The sequence below is a fragment of the Phyllostomus hastatus genome, unplaced genomic scaffold, assembly GCF_019186645.2.
Source record: "Phyllostomus hastatus isolate PE091 unplaced genomic scaffold, TTU_PhHast_1.1 phas_contig_150, whole genome shotgun sequence".
In the NCBI taxonomy this organism is placed as follows: domain Eukaryota; kingdom Metazoa; phylum Chordata; class Mammalia; order Chiroptera; family Phyllostomidae; genus Phyllostomus; species Phyllostomus hastatus.
The window spans coordinates 27,884,057-27,906,977 of NW_025333611.1; the positions used below are offsets into that span (position 1 = coordinate 27,884,057).

General features: G+C 39.0%; 1 protein-coding gene across 1 annotated transcript; it reads right to left on the reverse strand.

Moving 5' to 3' along the window:
- Positions 1 to 12,700: 12,700 nt before the first annotated feature.
- LOC123807546 (IgA inducing protein) lies at positions 12,701 to 21,820 on the reverse strand. The gene is given in 2 exon segments (XM_045821490.1): positions 12,701 to 12,975; positions 12,977 to 21,820. Coding segments are annotated over 2 exon segments (162 nt in total). The 5' UTR covers positions 13,028 to 21,820; the 3' UTR covers positions 12,701 to 12,864.
- Between the last annotated feature and the right edge of the window lie 1,101 nt (positions 21,821 to 22,921).

Sequence of the window (22,921 nt, forward strand, 5' to 3'; positions counted from 1 at the left end):
TTTGCAGCTTATTGTGTTTGGAAGTGAGATCTCAAGGAACCAGACACTGTAGCTCTGTTTGTGTTACCAGAACTTTTCAGCCACTGTGGCAGATTTCTTGCCCCTGAAATTGGTTCTCTATGCTGGAGTGGCTCATTCTGTCCTTTGAAACGCAAATGTCTAGGAATCATTTTCTGTAATAGTTTTATGGTAAGGTAACTTTCCAATCGCTGTAACAAATTCCACAGTCCTTACTCAAAATCTTAAAATCTAAGCAGCAGGTGAAGATTTGTCAAGGCTACAGGGGATATATTAGTGGTAACTCAGGCTGACCTGGCCAGAGAAGCCTGGAAGCCGGATGAGGTAACGCAGAGACAGCCAAATGGATACAGAAAAATGAGAGGAGCATGACTGGGCCAGCATGTTTAGGTGGCAGGGTTCTGTGGTCTTTCTGGGTACTTGTGTGTATATGCAAATGCTCTGGGCAAATTGCCTATTCTTTGCATTGTTATTGTACCTGACCCAAAAGCACACTCAGCTGTTCTCCTGGTGAGGTGGGGACCTGGACCCTGGCTCACATTCTTGTTTTCCTACTTTCTGGCTACCACACTGGTCGGAAAGCCCATACAACTCTAGTTCTGGCCCTTTTGACTTTCACACTGGCAACAAAATAGGTGTATACTGCTGTTCCTGAAAGAGATTTGAGCAGAAGGGCTAGGGCCTTCTTGCTTCACTCCTAGGTCTTTGGCAGTCAGCCTGACCTAGAGGCCTGCTTCCTAAGGCTCATGCACATGACAGGTATCAGGGATCAGAAATGGCTAGGAATTCCTAGATTCTCTGTGGAGTTCAGGCTGGTGAGTAGAATCATAAGATGGTACCTGTTGGAAAATCTGGGATGATAAGCTCATGCCTTTAGTGAGGGCAACTGGTGTATAGAGTCACTAACAATGCTATTCCCTCAAATACCCTGTGAGCTTTCTACTCCTTCCAACATATTATCTTGTCTGGATGAAGCTTATAAATTGCATGGAGCCTGGTCAGTGTGGCTCAATGGGTTGAGTGCCAGCCTGCAAACTAAAGGGTCGACAGTTTGATTCCCAGTTCGGGCACATGCATGGGTTGTGGGCCAGGTCCCCAGTAGGGGGCACATTAGAGGCAACCACACACGGATGTTTCTCTCCCTCCCTTCTCCTCTCTATAAACAAACAAACAAACAAACAAACAAATAAAAATTTTAAAAAATTACATGGAACCAATTGAAAAGAGAGAAGGTCAGAATGAGGGGTTATGTTTGAAGCCAACCAGATTCTCAGGGAAGTCCAGACTAAAGACAACATTAAGCTGTCCTACTCTAGATTAGAAATGCTGGAATTCCTGAGGAGGCAAGATGAGAAGGGAGATTCTGAGAATGGGAAGTAAAAGCTGGGGAAAAGAGAAAGAACAGCTCCCCTGGAGTTCTTCTGGGTCTTGGAAAGATAAAGCTTGGAATTCCTGAGAAAAAGAAAATGCTCAACTGTTTCATTCATCTCTGAGTGGAAAAAGGGGATGAGTGAGCTAGAATCACAGGACACAGTAAAACAAGGATCAGGTGGCTCACAGCACCAGACAAACATGCTGAGGTTAGGAGAAGTGAGGGGTTAGGAGAAAATGCAGGGGTTAGGAGAAGTGAGCATGTCTCTCCTAGAGTCCTTTATGAACATAGTTGATAAACCATCAAAACCTCTGACTCAAAAAGTCTGTGGGGGTGGTGGCAGGAGAAATTTCCAGTCTCACAGGAGAATTCGTTGGAGAGACCCACAGGGTCCTAGAATGTACACAAACCCATCCACCCTGGAATCAGTGGCAGAAGGGCCCGGTTTGCTTGTGGGTAGTGGGGGAAGTGAGTGAAAGCCAGCGAGAGCACAGCAAGCAGCATTTTTCCCTCCCTGACCCCTCCCCCACATACAGCACCACAATGCAGGGTTACCCTACCCTGGCGAATACCTAAGGCTCCACTCCTTACAATGCAATAGGCCTGCCCCGACAAAAAAGTATGGCCCAAATGAAAGAACAGATCAAAGCTCCAAAAATAAAACTAAGTGATGAAAAGATAGCCAACCTATCAGATGCACAGTTTAAAACACTGGTAATCAGCATGCTCACAGAAATGGTTGAGTGTGGTTGCAAAATAGAGGAAGAAGTGAAGGCTATGAAAAGTGAAATAAAGGAAAAAATACAAGGAACCAACAGGGAAAGGAAGGAAACCAGGACTCAGATCTATGATTTGGAGCAGAAGGAAGAAAGAAACATTCAACCAGAACAGAATGAAGAAACAAGAATTCAGAAAAATGAGGAGAGGCTTAGGAACCTCCAGGACAACTTTAAACATTCCAACATCCAGATCATTGGGGTACCAGAAGGAGAAGAGGAAGAGCAAGAAATGGAAAACTTATCTGAAAAAATAATTAAGGAGAACCTCCCCAATCTGGCAAAGGAAATAGACTTGCAGGAACTCCAGGAAGCTCAGAGAGTCCCAAAGAAGCTAGACCCAAGGAAGCACACACCAGGGCACATCATAATTACATTACCCAAGGTTAAAGGTAAGGAAAGAATCTTAAAAGCAGTGAGAGAAAAAGAGACAGTCATCTACAAAGGAGTTCCCAGAAGACCATCAGATGATTTCTCAAAAGAAACCTTGTAGGCAAGGAGGGGCTGGAAAGAAGTATTCAAAGTCATGAACAGCAAGGACGTGCATCCAAGATTGCTCTATCCAGCAAAGTTATCACTTAGAATGGAAGGGCAGATAAAGTGCTTCCCAGATAAGGTAAAGTTAAAAGAGTTCATCATCATCAAGCCCTTGTTATATGAACTGTTAAAGGGACTTATCTAAGAAAAAGAAGATAAAAAAAGAAGGAATAGTAAAATGACAACAAACTCACAACTATCAACAAATGAACCTAAAAAAACAAAAACAAAAGAAACTAAGCAAACAAGTAGAACAGGAACAGAACCACGGAAATGGAGATCACATGGAAGGTTATCAGTTGGGATAGGGAGGGGGAAAAATGGGGAAAAACATACAGGGAGTAAGAAGCATAAATGGTAGGTACAGAACAGACAGGGGGAAGTTGAGAGTAGTATAGGAAATGGAGAAGCCAAAGAACTTATATGTATGAACCATGGACACGAATTAAGTGGGGGATGCTGGTTCGATGGGGGTTGTAGGATGAAGGGGAATAAGGGGGAGAAAAAAATGGGACAACTGTAATAGCATAATCAATAAAATATATATATATTTTTAAAAGAACATAGTTGAGACATTCTGTTTCTGGATGAGAAGACTTCAATGTTGTAAAGACATCAACTCTCTTCCAATTTAATTTATGTAATCAATAAGATCCTAACCAAAGTCTTAACAGGACTCGTTAAATAAAACTTGAGAAGCTGATTAGAAAATACATCTAGAAGGAAAAATATGTAAGAATAATACAACAATTTGGGGGAAACAAAACAAAGGAGAAAAATACACTGCATCAAAACATACTCAATCCCTGGCTGGTGTGGCTCAGTGGATTGATCATCAGCCTGCAAACCAGGGTTTGTGGTTCAATTCCCAGTCAAGGCACATGCCTGAGTTGCGTGACAGGAAACCACACATTAATGTTTCTCTCCCTCTCTTTCTCCCTCCCTTCCCTATCTAAAAATAAATAAATAAAATCTTTAAAAAATACTTTAAAAAACATACTCGAAAGCTACAACAATTAAAATGGTGTGGTTCTGGTATAAGGAATATTAAAAAGTTTAATGCAACTGAATAAAGAATCTAGAATCAGGTATTTACGAAAGTCTGAGTATGAGAAGAGTAGTATTTCAAGTCACTGGAGAGAAGGTGGCCTGTAGAATAAATAACTCTGAGCTAGCATGTGACCCTTTGCAAAAAAAAAAGTTAGATTCCCTAATTTACACTATATCTGAAAACAAATTCCAGGTGGATTAAAGAATTAACAGAAATACAACTATAAAAGAAATAGCACAAAAAAGTACAAGAAAATATGGGAGAATGTTTATTCTGGGGAGAGAGAAATCTTTAAAAAAAAAAACATAAAAAACAAAGCCATAAAGGAGAGAACCTACACACTTAGTAAAAATAAAAAGCCTCTGTATAGCCCAAGGAACCATTAATAAGGTTAAAAGGACCAGCTGGCCTGGACTGAGGGGTGGCTTGTTTCACCTGGAAGCACAGTGGGAGACCAGATGGCCTCGAAGGCCTATCTTTTCCTTCACAATTCCTTCTCAGAAGGCCGGGTTCAGGAGGACGCAAATAAGTACCAGAGGGTGACTACTCCTTATTGTTCATCATCCCTAGAGTCCTACAATCAAGAGATAACTCAAGTCACAGTTATTAAGATCCAGCTCAAAACATTTGGATTAAGTGGTACAAGGTGCATGACAGGAGTCTTGAAGCAAGATGGAAGGAGTAAAAACAGTTTTGCTGGCTCCGGGTGAGGAGTGGGAGGAGGGCTGCCTTTCTGTCAGACATCATAGTCTCCAGTCCTTGGGCCCATCTTCAGAGTAGATGTGGCTCAGGCAGCTCCTCCCAAGACCTCATTTTCTCTGTGTAGACAGCTTTTGGGAAGAGCATGTGGGTTTAATCACCTTCATGAGACCCCTCAGCTCCGTGTGGATCATTGCAGCCCTGGGATGATATCTCTTTCAGAGATATCTTTCAGGATTTGTAGGCTGAGGAGTAAGGAGTAAATAAGCACAGTTGGGGATAAGACCAAAGCACCTGACCCCTCATGAAAGGATGCTACATGGGAAGGGACAAGCTACTGGCCTCTGGGAAATTAAAAAATGGAGTATGGAGCTTAGATTCATGTCTCTGAAAGGAAAGGAAACAACTCCATATCAATGCATAAACTGTGGCTAAATATCAGCTAGGTACCAAGCATTCAAATGAGGACAACATAAAGAGACCCCAGTGAAGTCACCCAACCTTCATTCCTACCTCTGAGAGGACACCAAACCAGTACCCACCCCCACATCTGGCACAAAATATGGCAGTTTAGAGTGCTTTTTAATATTGCAATCAAATTTCAGGGAAAATAGGAGATAAGTCCAGTACGAAGGGTAGCTCTTTTTCCTTGAAGCTTCAGGAACTGATAGTCCTGTTGATCAATGAGGCTGAAGGATGCAGCCTCTTAGAGACTCCTTAGGGGAGGGTTCTATTTCTAGTCTCAGCTCAGGACCTGTGATTCTGCACCTATTGGGGCTGTAACTCGAAAGTTTTGAAGAAAACTATGGATCCTCTTCTCAGAAAACTGTACCTTGAACATAAAGGTATACTCTTATGAAAAATTTTAGGAGCTTTATAGACCGCAAAAAGACCAGGCTTAAGAATTTCTGCCATAGGCAAACCACTCCTTTTCTTACGCAAGAGCTGTTTCCTGTAGCTGATTAACTGCTATCTTAGATGACCAACAGGTAAATTAATATTCAGCATTGACCTCTAGTCATCCCACACCCTTGGCAGATGGCAGAGTCTATGCTGTTGCATGTAGCCAGAAGGAAGCAGAGTCCCTAGACTGAGACCAAATTTTGTTTTTCAAAAAAGCACTCTCTTCAGTCACCAGAAAACCTCAGCCACCCCAGGCCTGGAACAGAGACACTAACTGGCAGACCAAAAATAAATCTGGTCCAGTATACAACTAGGCCTGTGGAGAGAGAGCCACAGACTTAATCCTCCTTGGGCTCGGAGGAGAAAGGTATGAGGGTAGGCCAAAAGCTGAATAGGAAGGGGTCAGAATGGGTCCCCCTCCCTTCAGCCTAATGCAGACTAGTTCATCATTCTGCAGAGGCTTCTGCTGCTTTCCTGGTTCTCTCACTGGGAATGTAGCGGTTGCTGGAGGCAGCACACCTATTGACCACTCAGGTCCCACATTTGTCTCCCCTTTTTCCAACAAGAAGGATAATGATGATGGCAGCACTTGCTGAACATTATTCTGAGCGAAGAATAGTGGTATAAGCTCTTGACAAAAATTATTTCATTTAATATTCCCAACACTCAAATGAGGTAGGCACTCATCCCATTTACAGATGAGGAAATTGAGACTAGGGAAGGTTAGGTAGAGATATTTAAGACTACAGAGCTAGTGAGTGAGTGAGCCTGGATTTGCATCTAGGCCTGATTTCAAACCTAAAACTTTTATTTAATCTCCATATCCATGCTCCTTCCCAAAAAATCAGGACTCAAACTGAGGCCTTGGAAATCCCCCAGAATGATGATCTCCCAGTTTTCCCTCTGCCCACCATGTAGCAGCCTGGTTCTCATCAGGAACTCATTTAAAAATATGTATTTATTTATTTATGTTTTAAGAGAGGGAGAAAGAGAAGGAGAGTAACATGATGTGTGAGAGAAACGTCAATCAGTTGCCTCTTGCACGTGCCCCAATGGGGGACAGGGCTGCAGCCCAGGCAGATGCCCTGACCAAGGATTGAACTGGCAACCCTTCAGTTCACAGGGTGGCACGCAATCCATTAAGCCAAAGGGCATCAGGAACTCATTTTATGGGGAGCTGATTGGAAGCTCTCAAACTCTATCTCCTATCTCTGTATGACCTTGCTATTTGAGTTCATACTCCATAACCCTAAATTTATCGTGGAGCTTAAATTTGTTTTAAAGATTTTACTTATTTATTTTTAGAGAGAAGGGAAGGGAGGGAGAGAAATACCAGTGTGCAAGAGATACATCGATCAGTTGCTTCTTGCGTACTCCCCACTGGGGACCTGGCCGGCAACCTGGGCATGTGTCCAGACTGGGAATCAAACTGGTGACCTTTTGGTTCATAGGCTGGTACTCAATCCACCTAGCCACACCAGCTAGGGCTGGAGACTAAATTAATTTTAAACTCAGCTGAGCCCACGCAAATCATTTCCTCCTCAGGTTTAGAATCAAGGAGGAAGGCTCTTTTTCACTTCCCTGGCAAGTTGTTGGAGGAGGGGCCAAGGAACAGAGAGAGAAGAGCCAGGATATGGTGAAATGTCATCAGTGATGTTGGTTGCTCTATGGAAGCCATATTTCTCTAGATATCTTCTGCCCTTCAGCATTCAGAAACAGGACATATCACCCCTTGGATAGCTAGTCTCCTCCCTTCCCTCAACCTGTGGATTCCAGAGAGAGTAAGTGCCCAGCTTACCAAGGAAAAAGTCCGAAAGGATGTTGCCCATCATACCCTTAGTGGCCAAGGGTCCCCTCCCCGCAAAGTCCATGCTGAATGGCCAGAGCCCCAATGAAGTGTGCTTTGGGAGGCAGTTGGGGGCTGAGTGGGCATTAAGCTATCTATTGTGTCCAGGATTATCACTGTTCTTTCCCCAGAGCCTCATCTGGAGATGAGATAGCTACAGAGAGCACGTGCTTAGGTGGGAGGTACAGGAAGGGAAGGAGGGTTGGCAGCAGGCAGAGAAAATCATCTCATATTCAGAGTCCCAGTCTTACTCACCTGTGGGCCAGAGGTGAGATAAAACAGAATGATAGTACTTGCATTCAAGTGGATGAGGAAGTCAGCCCCAGAGGCACAGCTAACTCCCAGAAATGCCCTGGGAGCACTGGAGTCCAGTCACTTAGTTAACAGATGTTTATTGAGTATCGGCTCTGTGTCAGACCAGTCTAAGCACTGGGGATGTCTTCATGAGTCCCACTCTCACAGAACTAGCTCATCAACAGAAAAAGACAGAAAAGACAATTTTAGACAGTGGTAAGTACTAGGAAGAAGACTGAATCAGAGCAGTGAGAGAGAGTGATTGGAGGGGCCGCTTTAGTTTGGGTTGTCAGAAGAGGCTTCCTTGAAGCAAGAACATGAAAGCTGGGGCCTGTTCATATAACAGGGCCAGCCATGCAGGGATCTGGAGGGAAATACATTCTAGGCACAAGGAAGAGCAAAGCCAAAGACCCTCAGGTAGCAATGGGCTCTGTGCATTCAACATACAGAAAGATGTCCAGTATGGCTTCAGAGAAATGAATAAGATGATGAAAGAAAGGAGAGAAAAGTGGAAAACTAGGCAGGGGCCAGATCACTACATTTACAAGCTAGCTGCTGTGTGAAGAATGGATTGCAGGGGGAAAGCAGGGCAATAAGGAGACCAGTGAGGAGGCTGTTAGGTGAGAAAATGGGTGGCCATAAAATTTGTCATCCAAACCAGGATACTTGTGCAAGTGCATGGGGATGCTACACACAATTAATCAGGGACAATAGGCATAAAACCAGGACTTGCCACTGACTAAGTTCTAGCTGCAGTTGACACACCCCAACTGGGATTGTCGCAGGAAGTTCAGCAGTTTTTAGCAGTTCTGCTCTGACACAGAACTCCCAACTCCAGGAGAAGGAATCACTTTTCTATTGGGTCCCAGGTTCCTGGCCTGGTGCCCCATGCCTGAGCATTTGGTTTTTGTGTCTGTGCCAAGGGCTATAGTTACAGCACATACAGGGAGCAGCAAGTCCTCTTCTCTGTGCTGTCTGGCGTAGGGGCTGCCCACTCTCAGCGACAACCAACAGCACACAGATAGAAGAACAAACAGGGAGTATGTGGTCACCCCTTCTCCAAGTCATGTTGAGAGGGTGGAAGCCACAGAGGCATGAACAATCTGTGTTCCAGAGCAGGGATTCTTAACTTTGACCTCAGGGGGTTTGTGAAGCAAGTGAGAGGGCCTCAAGCTTTCATCAGAGTCTCAAATCTGACTCCAAAAGAGATAACCTTTCTTTTAGAGAGCAGTGGTTCTCACACTTCAGTGTGCATCAGAGTCACCGGGAGGGCTTGTTACAATGAAGAACACTGGGCTCTTAACAGGCTCTGATTCAGTTCACTCTGGAGTGAGGCCCAAGTATTTACATTTCTAATAATTTCCAAAGGGATGCTAATATTCTTGGTCCAGGGGCCACATTTGAGAATCACTGCATTAAAGGATACAAAAAACACAAGGGGTTTTAGTTTAAATGATAATATTCCCTTTTCGGACATGAATTCTAACAAATGCCACAACCCTTTAAACCACCCCTAAATCCCAAGGAATTTCATATTTTATTTTTGGAATAAGCCCCTGGAGAGTGACAGACTCTGGACCTCCCCTTAGAGGTCAGGAAGCATCTGGGAAATAGCATTTTAGAGGACGCAGGGAACTGCCTTCAGAAACGTAAAAGCCCAAGCAAAACTCTAAGCTGGACACTACAGGGCTGGTCCCAGCAGATCTGGGCAGACCCAGATGTTCTACAGACTGCCTCCTGATCCTTTTTGAGCCTCTAACTAAATGGGCCAAGATAGGAGGTCTGCTGTAAGGAAGGCACGGTGTCTGCTAGGGGATATAATCTGGGAAAAAGAAACCAACCAACTACTCCAATAGACAGAATTCAAGAACTCCATTCACAGAGCCCTTTGATCACACTGTGGTGAGGGCAGGAAGAGGCAGGAACAGTACTCAGGGCAGTACTTACTTTAAGCAAAAGCAGTGGAAAGAGGCCTGGAAGGGCCATTTGCCAGCATTCTTCAGACCTGCTCTACGTCACTCCCTCATGAAAGTGGAGGGGCAAAATGAAAATGTGAATTCATTCATGACTCAAACTTCAAAACAGAAATTGTGGCTTTTGAGCTACACAGAGAAGTCCTCATTTGCTACAGAGAACATTGGCTTTGCCATCCAGCTAAGTACGCCCTGAGGTGAGCCAATACCCAAGTCAGGGAGACCCTACAAGTTAGGGGAAGAGGAGGCAGAACCTTACTGGGAAGGCGATACACTGGAGTGATGGAGACCAATGACGTGCTTTGGTATCAGCCTGCCAGAACTGATGACTTGAATTCTGTGTGACCCCTGTAGGTATTACTTAATTTCGCTGCCCCTTAGTTTCCTTTTCTGTAAGATGGGGGTAATTAATAGTGCCTATCTCCTAGGGTTGTGGTAAGAATTAAAATAAATAACCTAGAAAAACATTTAGCTTGGTGCCCTGCATATTTCAAGCACCCAAAATAAGTTAAAAAAAGGGTGGGGGCTTGGAAAAATTTAGGATGGTGGCAATACAGACTCACCTGGGTGTCATAGCCAGAGCCAAGAAAAGAAAGCAGAGCTAGGTTGGAGCTACTGCCAATCTCCCCAGGAAGCTGACAGAAATTTCTGCTCCCTAGGGAATGTCTGAGGTATGAGCAGGGCATGAAGGGCTAGCCAGGATTCTAAGGATGGTGGGGTTAACTGGACAACCCTGTTGGCTATACAGTGGGGATATCCTGCTCTTCTAAACATTGCAACATTCAGTGAGTGTTTTTGTGACATTTTTCTCACTGCCAACCTAAGTGCCAAATGACCTGATTTGAACAACTCAAGATGAATGAAAATCAACACTGGTAGGAAAACTGGAATGACATTATTGGAAATGCTCCAGAGATTTGCAATATTAAGGTGGAATCCTCATTTCCAGGGGGGAAAATGGCTCCTCCTTCTCAGGTTCTAAAAGAGTGTGGGCGATAATGCTGAGGTGAAAGCAGTTGTGATGTGTGCTGGCCTTGAGGTTAGCAAGCAGTCAAAGTCTGAAAAAGAGATCTCTCTTTACTGGGATCCTGAATGAACAGAGCCGTGTCCAAAACCCAGTTCCCCAAATCAAAAAGTCTTGTCTGCTTAGAAAGTTGTTACTGGAAGTGGGAACAAGGACATTTCTAAAAACCATGCAAAAGAGCTAAAATAAATGACATACCACATACTTAAATAAAAGTTAACATCAGCAGGAGGTGAGGGTAGGAAGATACTGACAATTATATCATTTTAGAAAGGAAAAGAGCTAAATAAAAATGACAAATAGTTCTGTTGAACATGCTGGGCTCCTTGCTTAAGGAGTCCCTGTGGCTCTACAAGCTTACCCTATTTCAAGTCTGGTATATTTCCCTGCAGCCCTGTATTTGGAGTCTTTAAAAGATTAAGGCGACAGGACACTTATGAAGGGGCCTGTCTTCTGGCTTTTCACCTCCTATATGTAACTGCAAATAATGGCTAGAATTTCCCCCAAAAGCTCCTGTACTTGAGAGTCCTCTTCAACGGAGACCCAGGGCAGAAAGGGGAATCTAGTCTCCTAGATTCAAGTACCAACCTGTCCTGAGTGCTCCCCAAAATCAGAGACACTGAAAAACAGGGAAAACGAGTTCCTTAGCACCCTACCTACCTCCCCCAAACAGTGGCACACTTTAAGTTTTCATATAGCAACATTTCTACATTATTTTTTATTGGAGTTGGTGGTTGTCAGATGTGGAAGCTAATCCAATAGATAGTCTGCTATTCTCTACAAAGAAGGGACTTTTTAAAAAAAGTTTATTGATGAGAGAGAGATCAATTTGTTGCTCCACTTATTTATACATTCATTCGTTGCTGCTTGCATGTGCCCTGACCAGAAATTGAACCTGCAGTCTTGTAGTATTGGGAGATGCTCGAACCAACTGAGCTACTAGCCAGGGCAAGAGGGGATATTTTAACAGGAAAAAACCCCCAAAAGAATAACAACAGTTTCTTGGGATTCACCTGGGGAAGCCTGGAACTGTGATACTGTGAGATACTTCAATGGTCATGTGTCAGTTTTTAGAATATAATCACTGTCATATACATTTAAAATAACACTGAAAAATTTTTCTATAGTGTAATTTTTGCAAGAACCCTACTCCTGCAATTACTAGTTTGAAGCCTTCCCATATCCAGCCTGAAGGTAAATTAAAGCACCAGAAAAGTTAAAATGAGAAGAATGCCATATATAAAACTTTCACCCCCATTCCTAAAGATCAAGGAAATATCACACACCTGAAGCCTCCACTGATTTTTGAGTTAAGAGGCCAAAACTGGGATGGTTCTTCCTGGTCATATGATCTAATCTTCTATGAAAAGGTCCCATTAAAATTATTCTGAAGGACCATTCTGGTGCCACATTTTCATCAGTAACTTTATTCACTGTCTACCACTCCACTCACTAGAAAAGCAGTTTTAAAAGATCTTATTTTCAAGCACAACTTCTGTTTTCTGCAGAAGATACTCTTCATCTTCTGTCACATTCACTTAAAAATAATTTTAAAAGATTTTATTTATTTATTTTTAGAGAGAGGAGAAGGAAGGGAGAAAGAGAGGGAGAGAAATATCAATGTGTGAGAGAAACATAGATCAGTTGCCTCTCGCACACCCGCAACTGGGGACCTGGCTGACAACCCAGGCACGTGCCCTGACTGGAATCAAACCTGCAACCTTTCAGTCTGCAGAACGATGCCCAACCCACTGAGCTACACCAGTCAGGGCATCATATACTCTTTTGTAACCCTTCCACTACGCCAAACCAACTTCAAATTTAAAACAACGGAAAACAAAACCTTCCATTGGAAAAGAGGCATAATCTATGGGGAGAGTTTTTCTTTTTCTTCAAGTTGTGATAGCTAGATTAAATCATGCCATCAGAGAATTTTCAAAACTGACTCAAGAAGCAAAATGAGGAAACAATTTACATAAAATCTTTAAAAAATAAACAAATTTGTTTGAAAAAATTTTTCCAGTGTGTGAAAGCGCACTTAATGCTTGCAGCCAATTAATTATCAGGTAAGCATACCTGCCACTGAGTGCTAAAAATGGTTTCCATCTATCAAATATTTAAAAAACAAAACAAAACCAAGAGCAACCAGACCCGTGCCCCCCTACCCCACAAAGGCACTGAAACAAAAGACTGATCTGTTTATATAGTCACATGAAAAATAAACATCTTTATTTTTTGCCTACTTTATTTCATTTTTTCAAATAAAATTTAAATCTGTACAAAGTATACTGTTACAGTATATATTTTGTAAGAATCAATGCCTAAAAGAATCACAATACTTCAATAAGCAGTACAGCAGACCTTGCTAGTTTCAGCTTTGATATTGAACAAACTCAAGCCAGCTGATGCACAACACATTTGCTTGGTTTCCACATGGTGAGTTCCCAGCACTGAGATGGGAGAACATGACAGCAAGTATGGTTTATATTACAGCCTGACACACTGCGCTTCTTCATGTGATAATAACTGCACATATTTAATACAGAATGCTCAAATTTACTTTTTAAATTGCATTTGCTTGCTTCTTAGTTGGCAAAATTAAGCATTCTTAATGGGGTCCCCAAACAGTGCAAATTAATGATATTCTACTGTATAATTGGCACATCTCCAATAAGGATTAACTTGTAAACTCAAAGAATACCACAACTTTGTCCTAAATTTTAACTAATGTACATCTGGTCCATTTAACCAAAGTCATTTTGGAAAGATATTAAAGAATAATTCTATTTCTGAAAGGATATTGTTTTGACCATTCTTCAAAGAAGATAAATTTTTAAATTGTCATTAAAATGTTTTACTATAAAAATTTTACAAACTTGATTAGAAATTTCAAGATGATTCACAGCAGACAAATACAAACTGTTTATATTCCAACAATACCTACTTTTAGACTTTCAAATAGAGCACAACCATGTCAGCTGTGTTAACTAAAATTCTGAACAATGTACTAAATTTGTCAGTGGTGCTGGGTCTAGCAAGTGTAAATACACAGTATATTTTAATGAAAAGAATTGTCTTCTTTATACTTTATTTGTTTTCCCATAAGGAAACATTAATGTTTACATTCTTTAATAAAGTTAATCTTACATCAGAATATAACTTAATACTGTCAGCAACAGGAACCACACACAGTAAATAAGAAGCACATTTAAAATAACTCTAAATTCACATAGATTAACATTTGTTGGTTAATAAAATATCGACAGTATTACAATCTTACAATATTTACAGTAAGAAAAATCTAGAGTAATATATACCTTTCACAGCAGGATTCCTCTTTTTTTTTTTTTTAATTTCTTCCAGTTTGGGATTGTGTATACACAAAAAGCTCAAATAAAGCAACTCTGCAATATAATCTTAAAATAATGGCTACTGGGGGAATTTCTATCACAACCATTGAAAATAATGGTGACTTTTCATGGAGTCTGTGGCATCTGAGAACCCAGTTAATTAACCAAAGTCTTGCTCAAACCAGCCTCGGTTACCCAGATTTAAAGCTGCAGAACTCCGGCCTTCCCTGACTACTGAAAACCCAATAGATTTTCTCAAAATGCTCTAAGAAAAGAGGGAAAATAGGTTTCAGCTCACACCTTATGGCTAGCACATTCCCCAACTTATGCTAAAAGAGGGCCAATTTCATCCCCAAAGCATTCCAAGAGTTTACCCTCCAACTACAGGGTACTTTGAGACCAAACTTACTCATTCCTTAACTCTTATGCAATTAGGATAAGACATGAACTTGGCCTATATAATACACACCAGCATCTTAGAGACTTGGGACTGGGGCAAAAAAACAGACTAGGTTGGCTTGTATTGAGATCAACAGGGAAAATGGAAAGCGATGCACATTTCCAATTAGAATGGCAAGAAGACCCACATCCCTAAACTGGAATTTTGCCAGGGCATCAGAGTTAGCACCCCCTCTCTGAGTACCACAAGCAATTAGGATGTGTGCTCTGGGCCTCCTCCAAGAGAGAGCAACTACAGTAAGTAACACCATGTGGGACATTAGTTCAGTGATGACTCCCGAAAAAAGCAGATACAATTCTTGAAGCTGGGGCTGTCCACAGCACCTGAAGGCACTCATCTGAACTGTGACTGGTCCCAACTCTGCCTACTTTAAGAGATCTGATGGGCACAGAGCACTCAGGGATACAGCTGCTGGCTACTTTGGACTCTAGATCTCACAGGTAATCAATAGGTATCAGAGATTGAATTAGCAAACTGTACCATAGCTCCTTAAACAGACACTGTCAGGTATGAAATCAGGTGAAGCATGAATCTTCACTGTCAGGTCAAAAATCAAAGTGGGAGTCTTCCCACATCAGCCAAGATAATTTTGTCAAAACCTCAGAGGAGTCGGACAGTTTTTCATGTTGCAAGTGATTGATTAGTTTACTTATTTTAGTCAAGCTGGATTGGCAAACCAGACTGATCTATTTAGTTAGCTTTGTTTTGATTCTTAATGTATGTGTAAACCCAAAACTGTTATATTTGGGCTAAATACACTGACAGAGAAAATTCAAACAAAAGTTTTCAACAAACTTCTGTGGCATTTTCTTTTTGGAAGTCAATGCAAGATCTAAAGGTATTTCTACCCAACAAAGTCTGTTTAAGTGTTTCATGTTATTTCATTTTTGGTCCTATACAGAATGCTATGACTTCTATATAGGTCTGAATGCTGCTCCATGTAGATTTCCTTCTGTATATCTAAAAATACATACTTTTCAGTAGTTCAATACATGATTAATCTTCCCACAGAGGAAGATTTTCGTAATCACATGTTGCAAAGTAGAAAAACATCTCCTTTCTAAGAAAGGAAATATACTTTCCTATTGTACACTTTTGAATAAGCCCAAAGGCATGCACCAAAAATCATTATTAAAATACATGCACTAAAATGGTGTAGAGTTACACTTAAAGTGCTGCTTCTCAATTTTTAAATTTGGAGAAGACATTTTGTCAGTTGTTGACTCAAAGATCTCCCCCCACTCCACCCACCCCACTCCATGGCATCGAGAGAGAAAAGTAAGAAGTATGCATAAATCTTTAAATTACTCTTTACATGGGGGAAAGGACAGATATAACAGCTATCCTAATTATAAACTGGATTCCCAGTTTTAAATGAAACCAATATTTACTGGTAAAAATTGTCAAAGCTAATACATCCAAAGAAATGTTACTAGTAAATAATGTTCTACATAGAGAATAATTTACTTTGGTTTTACGCACTTCCTCAAAAATAATACTGGTGTCCCATATATCACCAAACTGATGTGTTCTAGCAAAGTTATAAGGCAAATCTTTTTTTTCCCTAGTGACATTTTGTTTTCCAATAGACAAAACTAAAATCTTTTGGTGAGGAAGGGGTTAAGATAATGGCTAACCCCTTGGCATCCTGAGCATTGTGGTTTATCAAACTCTACCCTGCTAGAAGCTGTCAGGCACCCTGACCCCTGCCTTGAACCAGGAATGGCTCCCATGTCTAGAGATGCCCTGACTCCTTATGAATAGCTCTCAGAACTTTGCTTCTTTTTACCTTCTGTCTGGATGTTAAAATGTCTAATAAAGCTGGTTGCAATGTCACATTTTGCTAGTAGGGGCCACCATCTAACAATAATTCCAATCTGAAATGTTTTAGGCCAATAGCTAGTTCCTAATTTTATCAATTAATTGCATACAAATTTTCTCTAGAGTTTACTTAGAGCAGAGATCCTTTAACTTGCTATTTCAGAAGATGTGTGATGCCCCTGAGGTTGTTTGCAAAATTACCCATGTGCATTTTTCTGGGGAGAGGGTCCATCACTTTCATCAGATTATCAAAGGTATTTATGACCCCAGAAAGGGGTTACAGGTACTTAGAGGGATACTTAGAGGGATACCCGTAATTCATTTTATACCAGGATTGGGAAATGGGGGCAGAAAACAATGGCCTCAAAAAAGGGGGAAGCCAAATTGCTAATATTTTCCCCTTATTCATATTTGGAAAATAGTGCTTCAAATTAGGAAAAATAATTAAGCTGATTAAACTCTATTAAAAAATAAAGCCACTTGCTAAAACTTTTCTCATTTTCCATATATGGTAAATTTAGTCTCCAAGAAAAGGTTTGGAGACTGGACTTTTCTCTTTCTCCAAAGGAAATTCATACATATAATGTTGATCATCATCCACATTTAAAGTTCTGACAACATAAAACTTAAGACAACTCTAATGATGCAAGCCTTTCCTTTATGATTTTGAGTAAAGGTATCTGGAATCAGATACAGATCTGTCAACTCATTTCCCAAAATTGGTCCATATTTAGACAACTACTGGGCACAATTCTACTAGGTAAGCCTAAAATCTGAACAATGAAAATTTAACTTTCTACCCAAATTAAAAACAAAGCCAAAAGGTTCCAGCCACAAACATCCACACTATGTCAGAGGACTTTCTCATTTCAAATACATCACTGAATTTTCAACGCAATTTACAAACATAAGATCCAGAACAACTAGCAAAACATGCTGAGAAGAGCATGTCAAGAATTAAAACACTGCCCCCTGCCCACCCCTCCCAATCCAGAAACACACTCAGGCATTCCAAAAATAAACCAGATCTAGAGAGGCCTCTCACTTGCTGGGTTTAAGTATGAAGTGCCTAAAAGGCTATGGGAAAGGGAATATAAAATGAAATAATTAAATAACTTACAAAAATAATTTTAGCCAAAACATTTCTGTTCTATTGACAAAACCATCAACCTTTTTTATTTTTTTGCAATTCTGAACCTGTGTTGCACAATCTCACTAAGACAAAAAATATGTTCACACGTACACTTTTTGTTCACTTATTCTTTCTAGAGCACATCTTGAGGTTATAAGAATGTCTCTAGTTAAAATAAAGTCTCTTATCCCTTGCCACACCCCCTCAAAAAATGAGTCAACCTTGAATTCCAAAAAGGAATATTCATTTAATATAATTCTTTCTATACCAGTAATATCACATAGATCATGAGAAAACTCTATGAGCATTATGGAAAACTACATGAAAGAGGGAGTGCCACTTGCCACCCACTTCACTTCCAGATTTTTAAGCCACAGCCAGCTAGACTCAAATCTCATTGACTTGAGTGAAAACAAATCACTCCAAAACCAGTCCATCTCAGGCTGGAAGTTGGATCTCAAAGAATATATATATTCATTCATATATATATATATATACACATACACACACACACACCCCCACATATATATCTCAAAGAATATATATATTCATTCATATATATATATCCTAAGCTTTCACTTTGTCTATTCAAATAGCTTAATAAAGCTCACATTTACAAAGGATTTTATTGGCAAATAAAGGCCCATATTAAAAATTTCATCAAAACAATTTTTCTACATAGCTAACACTAAAAAATATTTTCTTGGATTTATAAAGCATATTTAATTGCATATAAGCTTGCTTTGGGTGGGATATTGAAAACATAACTCTAAGAAATCAGAAAGACTAGAAACAAAAGTGAAAGTGACTAGTCTTAACTTCCAAAAAATCAAGTGCAAAGGTAAATAGTGCAAATAATGAAAACTACAAAATTTATAGGCAATTTTAGAGTTTTTCCTGCTTTTGCACTTTTACATATTGACAATTTTATAAACCCTAACAACTATGCAGCATGGAAATGGGCTATCATTTATCTCCATTGGCTAGACTCACGGAAGCCTTACAGAGACATTTAAATCACTGGTTCTTGACATGGATTTGGGAATTCACTTCTTCTCAAACAATTACTAAGGGTGGGGGCTACTTAAGAAGGCTCTGGACTGGCTTGTAACTGTATTATAATTTCAAATCTGATACATAATGAATTGGGAAAATTATACTGTCAACTCCACAAAATGTTATAAAAACAATTCTGATGTTAATAAACTTGACAAAAATTACCTTCCAAATACAAAATCAAAACCCCTCATTTAGCTATCTTTAAAGAAATTTTATCACTAATGTACACAGATTTGGGTAAAATTAAACTTGAAAGTAATCTGTCAAAAATCACTAAGTCCATACTAAGCTAGAAAACATGAGTTAATCTAAATATACTTGAATTATGTCACTTTAAAACATATTATAGAAATTATTTATCTTAAATAACTTAAAATGCTTTGGGAATATTGGGAACAGAAATCTAAACACAATCAATTCCCTCTACAAAGGGCATAAGAACTTCCGAGATGTACTAAATTATATTACCAATATCTTCCACCACTGAACTCTTGGAAATTCTACAATTTTAAAGTAATAGAGGTGAGAGTACAAACTTGAGTTTGGGAGGGAGTTATCTAATTTCATAAATGTAGTATTCTGAGGGTCTCATAAAGTTCACAATTTAAATGGCTCTTAGGATTGCAAATGTAGAAGAAATAGGAAAGATACCTAATATTGCAATTTAGTATTTTTTTCTGGTTTATTGTCCTCTTCTAAGAAATTCATGTGAACCAAAGGCTCAAGATTCTGTAAAAGCAAGGCATAATAAATACACTGTAGATCTCTGCGGAATCAAATGATTTTGATCTAAGGACCATTTTGAAAAGTAAAGATAAGAACAGATACTACATATGATATATATTCCTGATAGTTTAAAAATTATACCTGCAAAGAAGTTTGAAATTTTATCTTCTCTAAAAGTAGTAAGTCCCCAGTACCAATTTGCCATGACCAGAAAAGTTGCCATTCCACAATTACTCTACTAAATTTGTCCAGAAAAGGAAAAATCCTATATGTGAAAACACGTTTGTATAATGCATCATCATCATAACATCTAGTTACAGGCCAACAGCTTTCTCACAATTTTCTCTGGCTTTATTGAAACTTCTTTAACAAAGATCAACTTCACTGCCCTTAGCCAACAACTCTTATTTTAGACTCTACCTTAGTATCTTTTCCTATCTCCAATAAAAATTTCTCCCACTTTTCCTCCAAACCTTTCCCTTATATACCTCTCACACTCCCATACTCAAACATATCAAACAGTTCTCCCTTTTCTGCTCTCAGATTTCCAAACCAGTAAGTCTCAGCCCCCAGTAACTTACCTAAAATACACATACTTTTACTCTCTTTAATTTACAAATTTCTTAACGAACAATATTGCTATCTTTCAAACAACCAGCTTCAGACTATGGGGCCAACACCAGTCATAAAAACTGCCTGATTACCTCATAATACAAAAATGTTTCTGGGGTCAGTTAGCTGTTAAGGTAGGAGTCAGCAATTTCTTTACTTCCTTCTCAAGGGATTACGCTTTAGTGCCACTGGCAGGCCTATGACAAGAATAATAAAGGAGAGACAAACAGGAAGATGGGTGAAAGAAAAAGCCAGATGTATTTGTCAGGGAGGTAGGTCACATGCCACCAACAATTACCTGCACAGGAAACTGTCAACCCACTCCAGGTCAATGGGAGTTTGACCCAATCCCAACATGTGTCTAATAATTCATTAGCTGATGGCCATTACTGTTGGACTAAATCAAAGTGAATACATAAGTCACCTGTCCCATTAGTTTGACTGCCAGTTTACAATAAGGACATCTTAAGTCCTCTTAGGATCCTTCTGCATTAATCCAGTTTAGACCAAAACACATGCTAACAAGAGTATTTCCATGTTTTTCAAAATTCTAGAACATAAAGATTTGGTCCTTGAACTTGGAGGCCTCTTGAATTATTAAAGTGCACCCTAAATCAAGAAAATTAAACTCTTTAGTTTAAAATTTTCCCATGAAATGCTATAAAAATTTAATAAGCAAATTACTAATAATCATTGAAACAAAGTATGTATTTATGAAAGTGTAAAAATCTTGCAATTCTAAAATGAATAAAATACTTTTGATCAGTAATTTTATTTTACATAGAGTATCACCACCATGTTTCCACCTGTCAAACAAGACAATTTTCCACAAAAGCAAAGCACATTGGTAAAAAAAAAAAGAAAAAAAAAAGAAAAAAAAAGAAAATACCAAACATACTATGGGGACAAAATAAAAATAAATGGGTAGCCATGAAATTCTTTTTAAGAAAAATGTTTTTAACACGTGACTTTTGCCACAAACTTTACTAAAGATGTAAATTGCCTAGACTATTCAACATCAAACCTTGATAATCAGTTTAGCAGCTGAAAGGTGACAAACTGTTGGCTTGAAACCAATCAGCTTTCGCTTTTCATCTGGTTGTTCTTGCATCAAGAAATTCTACTTGACTCATGCTAATTAATGCCAGTTTAAATGATCTTCACTTAGCCCAAAATAATTTATGTTCAAAAAGAGCCTGTCAAATGACTTAGGCCTTGAATTTAGGTTTTGTTTTAGGATCAATAATTTTTCAAATATTAAAGTCAGATGTTCTTAAAAATATATTATAAATTCTCTATAGTAATTAATGCTGTCAGGTGAAAACAATAATTATAATAGCAGTGGTCACTTTAGTTTTATAGGGTACTTCATTATGAACAGCCTATATTCTAACTTGCAATGAAAACAAAACAGAAATATTACAATGTCTGATTTAAAAATAGGTAAACTTTAACAACTTTGCACAAATAATTTCTGTATATTTATTCACTTAAGCAACTCCAATAAATTTTTTCTATTCATTTCACCCTCCTGTGGAAGTATATATATCTCCAAATTATTAAGATATTCAAATTTAGGGATAATCAACAATAAATGTTATACTCAGAGTTATCACCAATTGTTTCAAACCTAGGTTTTTAGCTAAGATTCTGTTGTTTTAGCATCCTTTTACTTAGAAAGCAGGATCTCATTCTGGTATTGAAAAGACTCTGAAAAGGTAAAAGTCATTAGATTTGGTATCTTATGTTTTTTGGGGAAAAATTTCTAAAAATATGTTCACATGTATAATAAAATGAACTGTGGAGCTATGAAAGCCACCAGAGCAACAATTTCAGAAATCCCCGTTCTAAAATCATCCGGAATGTGTGTGTAAGTAATATATAAAAAATTAGTGGGAATATGAAGAACAGAAGGTGAACCATCGAGGGAGATAAAAATAATCATGCCCAAGGTAGGGTCCACCATGGTTGGCAGATAACCCAAAATGTCATAAAAGTGTGTTTAGAAAAGTTTCAACAGTGCCAAATGAAAATGTTAAAGCACAGACACAGTGAATGAGACAACCCCCACAAACATCAATTTCCATAAAAAAGCAGGAACAAAAACATTTGATGTAAGCATTTTTCTTAATATACCAAACCTTAACTGTCTTAAAAATTACGTGAAGTGCTTGGGCCATAGTACCCACCCAGATTCTCATTATCAACAGACTTATCTTTTCCCCTCCCTTCCACCCAAATTTAGTTCAGTTTTCCTGCAGAAAAGTACAGCATTCCTATAGTAATAAGAAATGAAAACAGTGAGTACAACTGATATAGATCCATTGACTTTTATTACAAATGTACTTGATCACTTGGCTTCAAAAAGTTTAAAATCAATACCCTATTTTCTGTATGCCAGTACAAAGCAAACTGTTTTACAAATTAAATACCTAAAAATTTGACAAAAATATTAAAATTTGATGAAAAACAATTATAAAAATCCTTAATCTCTCTTCAAAAAAGGAGGCAGTCTTCCCAGTCCTATTATACAATATTAATAATATTCACCATTTTTAGAATAGGTAGCTAAATTATATTTTTCTGTTAGCATACAAAACTCTTAGACTAATAGATTTTATTTGTATATGCTCCAGTTAAGTTTGTGAATGCCATCTGATTGCAATATAATCAACTATCTTTGAGTCCTAATTTACACTTGTTTAATAATTTGCATAGTTTAAAAGGGATAAAAGTTATTCTACAACTAATTTTCATAGGCTATTACAGTGCTATTTTTCAAGGCAATAAGTATTTGCTCCCAAATGAAATTATCTGTCTTCTTTAGGCAGGGGTTAAAATTACTAGCAGCTTTCTCCGTTACCTGAAAAATCAAATTGGAATAGTTATCCATCTCTAGATATGACGACCTGAAAAACACACTGATATATTTTCCACTTTGAGTCAAATTTCAACCCCTGCATGGGACAGCTAGAAAGTGAGACTTTCAAGGTTTTTTATTTTCCCTGTTGGTTTTGGTTTCTACTCTCCATGGCTTTTGAGAAGCTGGAAAAGTCTGTCTTTCCTGACTTGTATTATTGTTTTTTCCATTTGGCAAATATTCATCTACCTCCAATCTTTATCTAGTGGAGGAAAAGCCGACATGGCCTTTCTTATAAACTTCCTTTGTTGTCAAAGGCATGTATAATGATTTCTACAGTTCTGGTTAGTTAACTTTAGCTCCCTCTGTGGCTGGATGACTGCTGCTTCTAACATCAGCATGATAAAT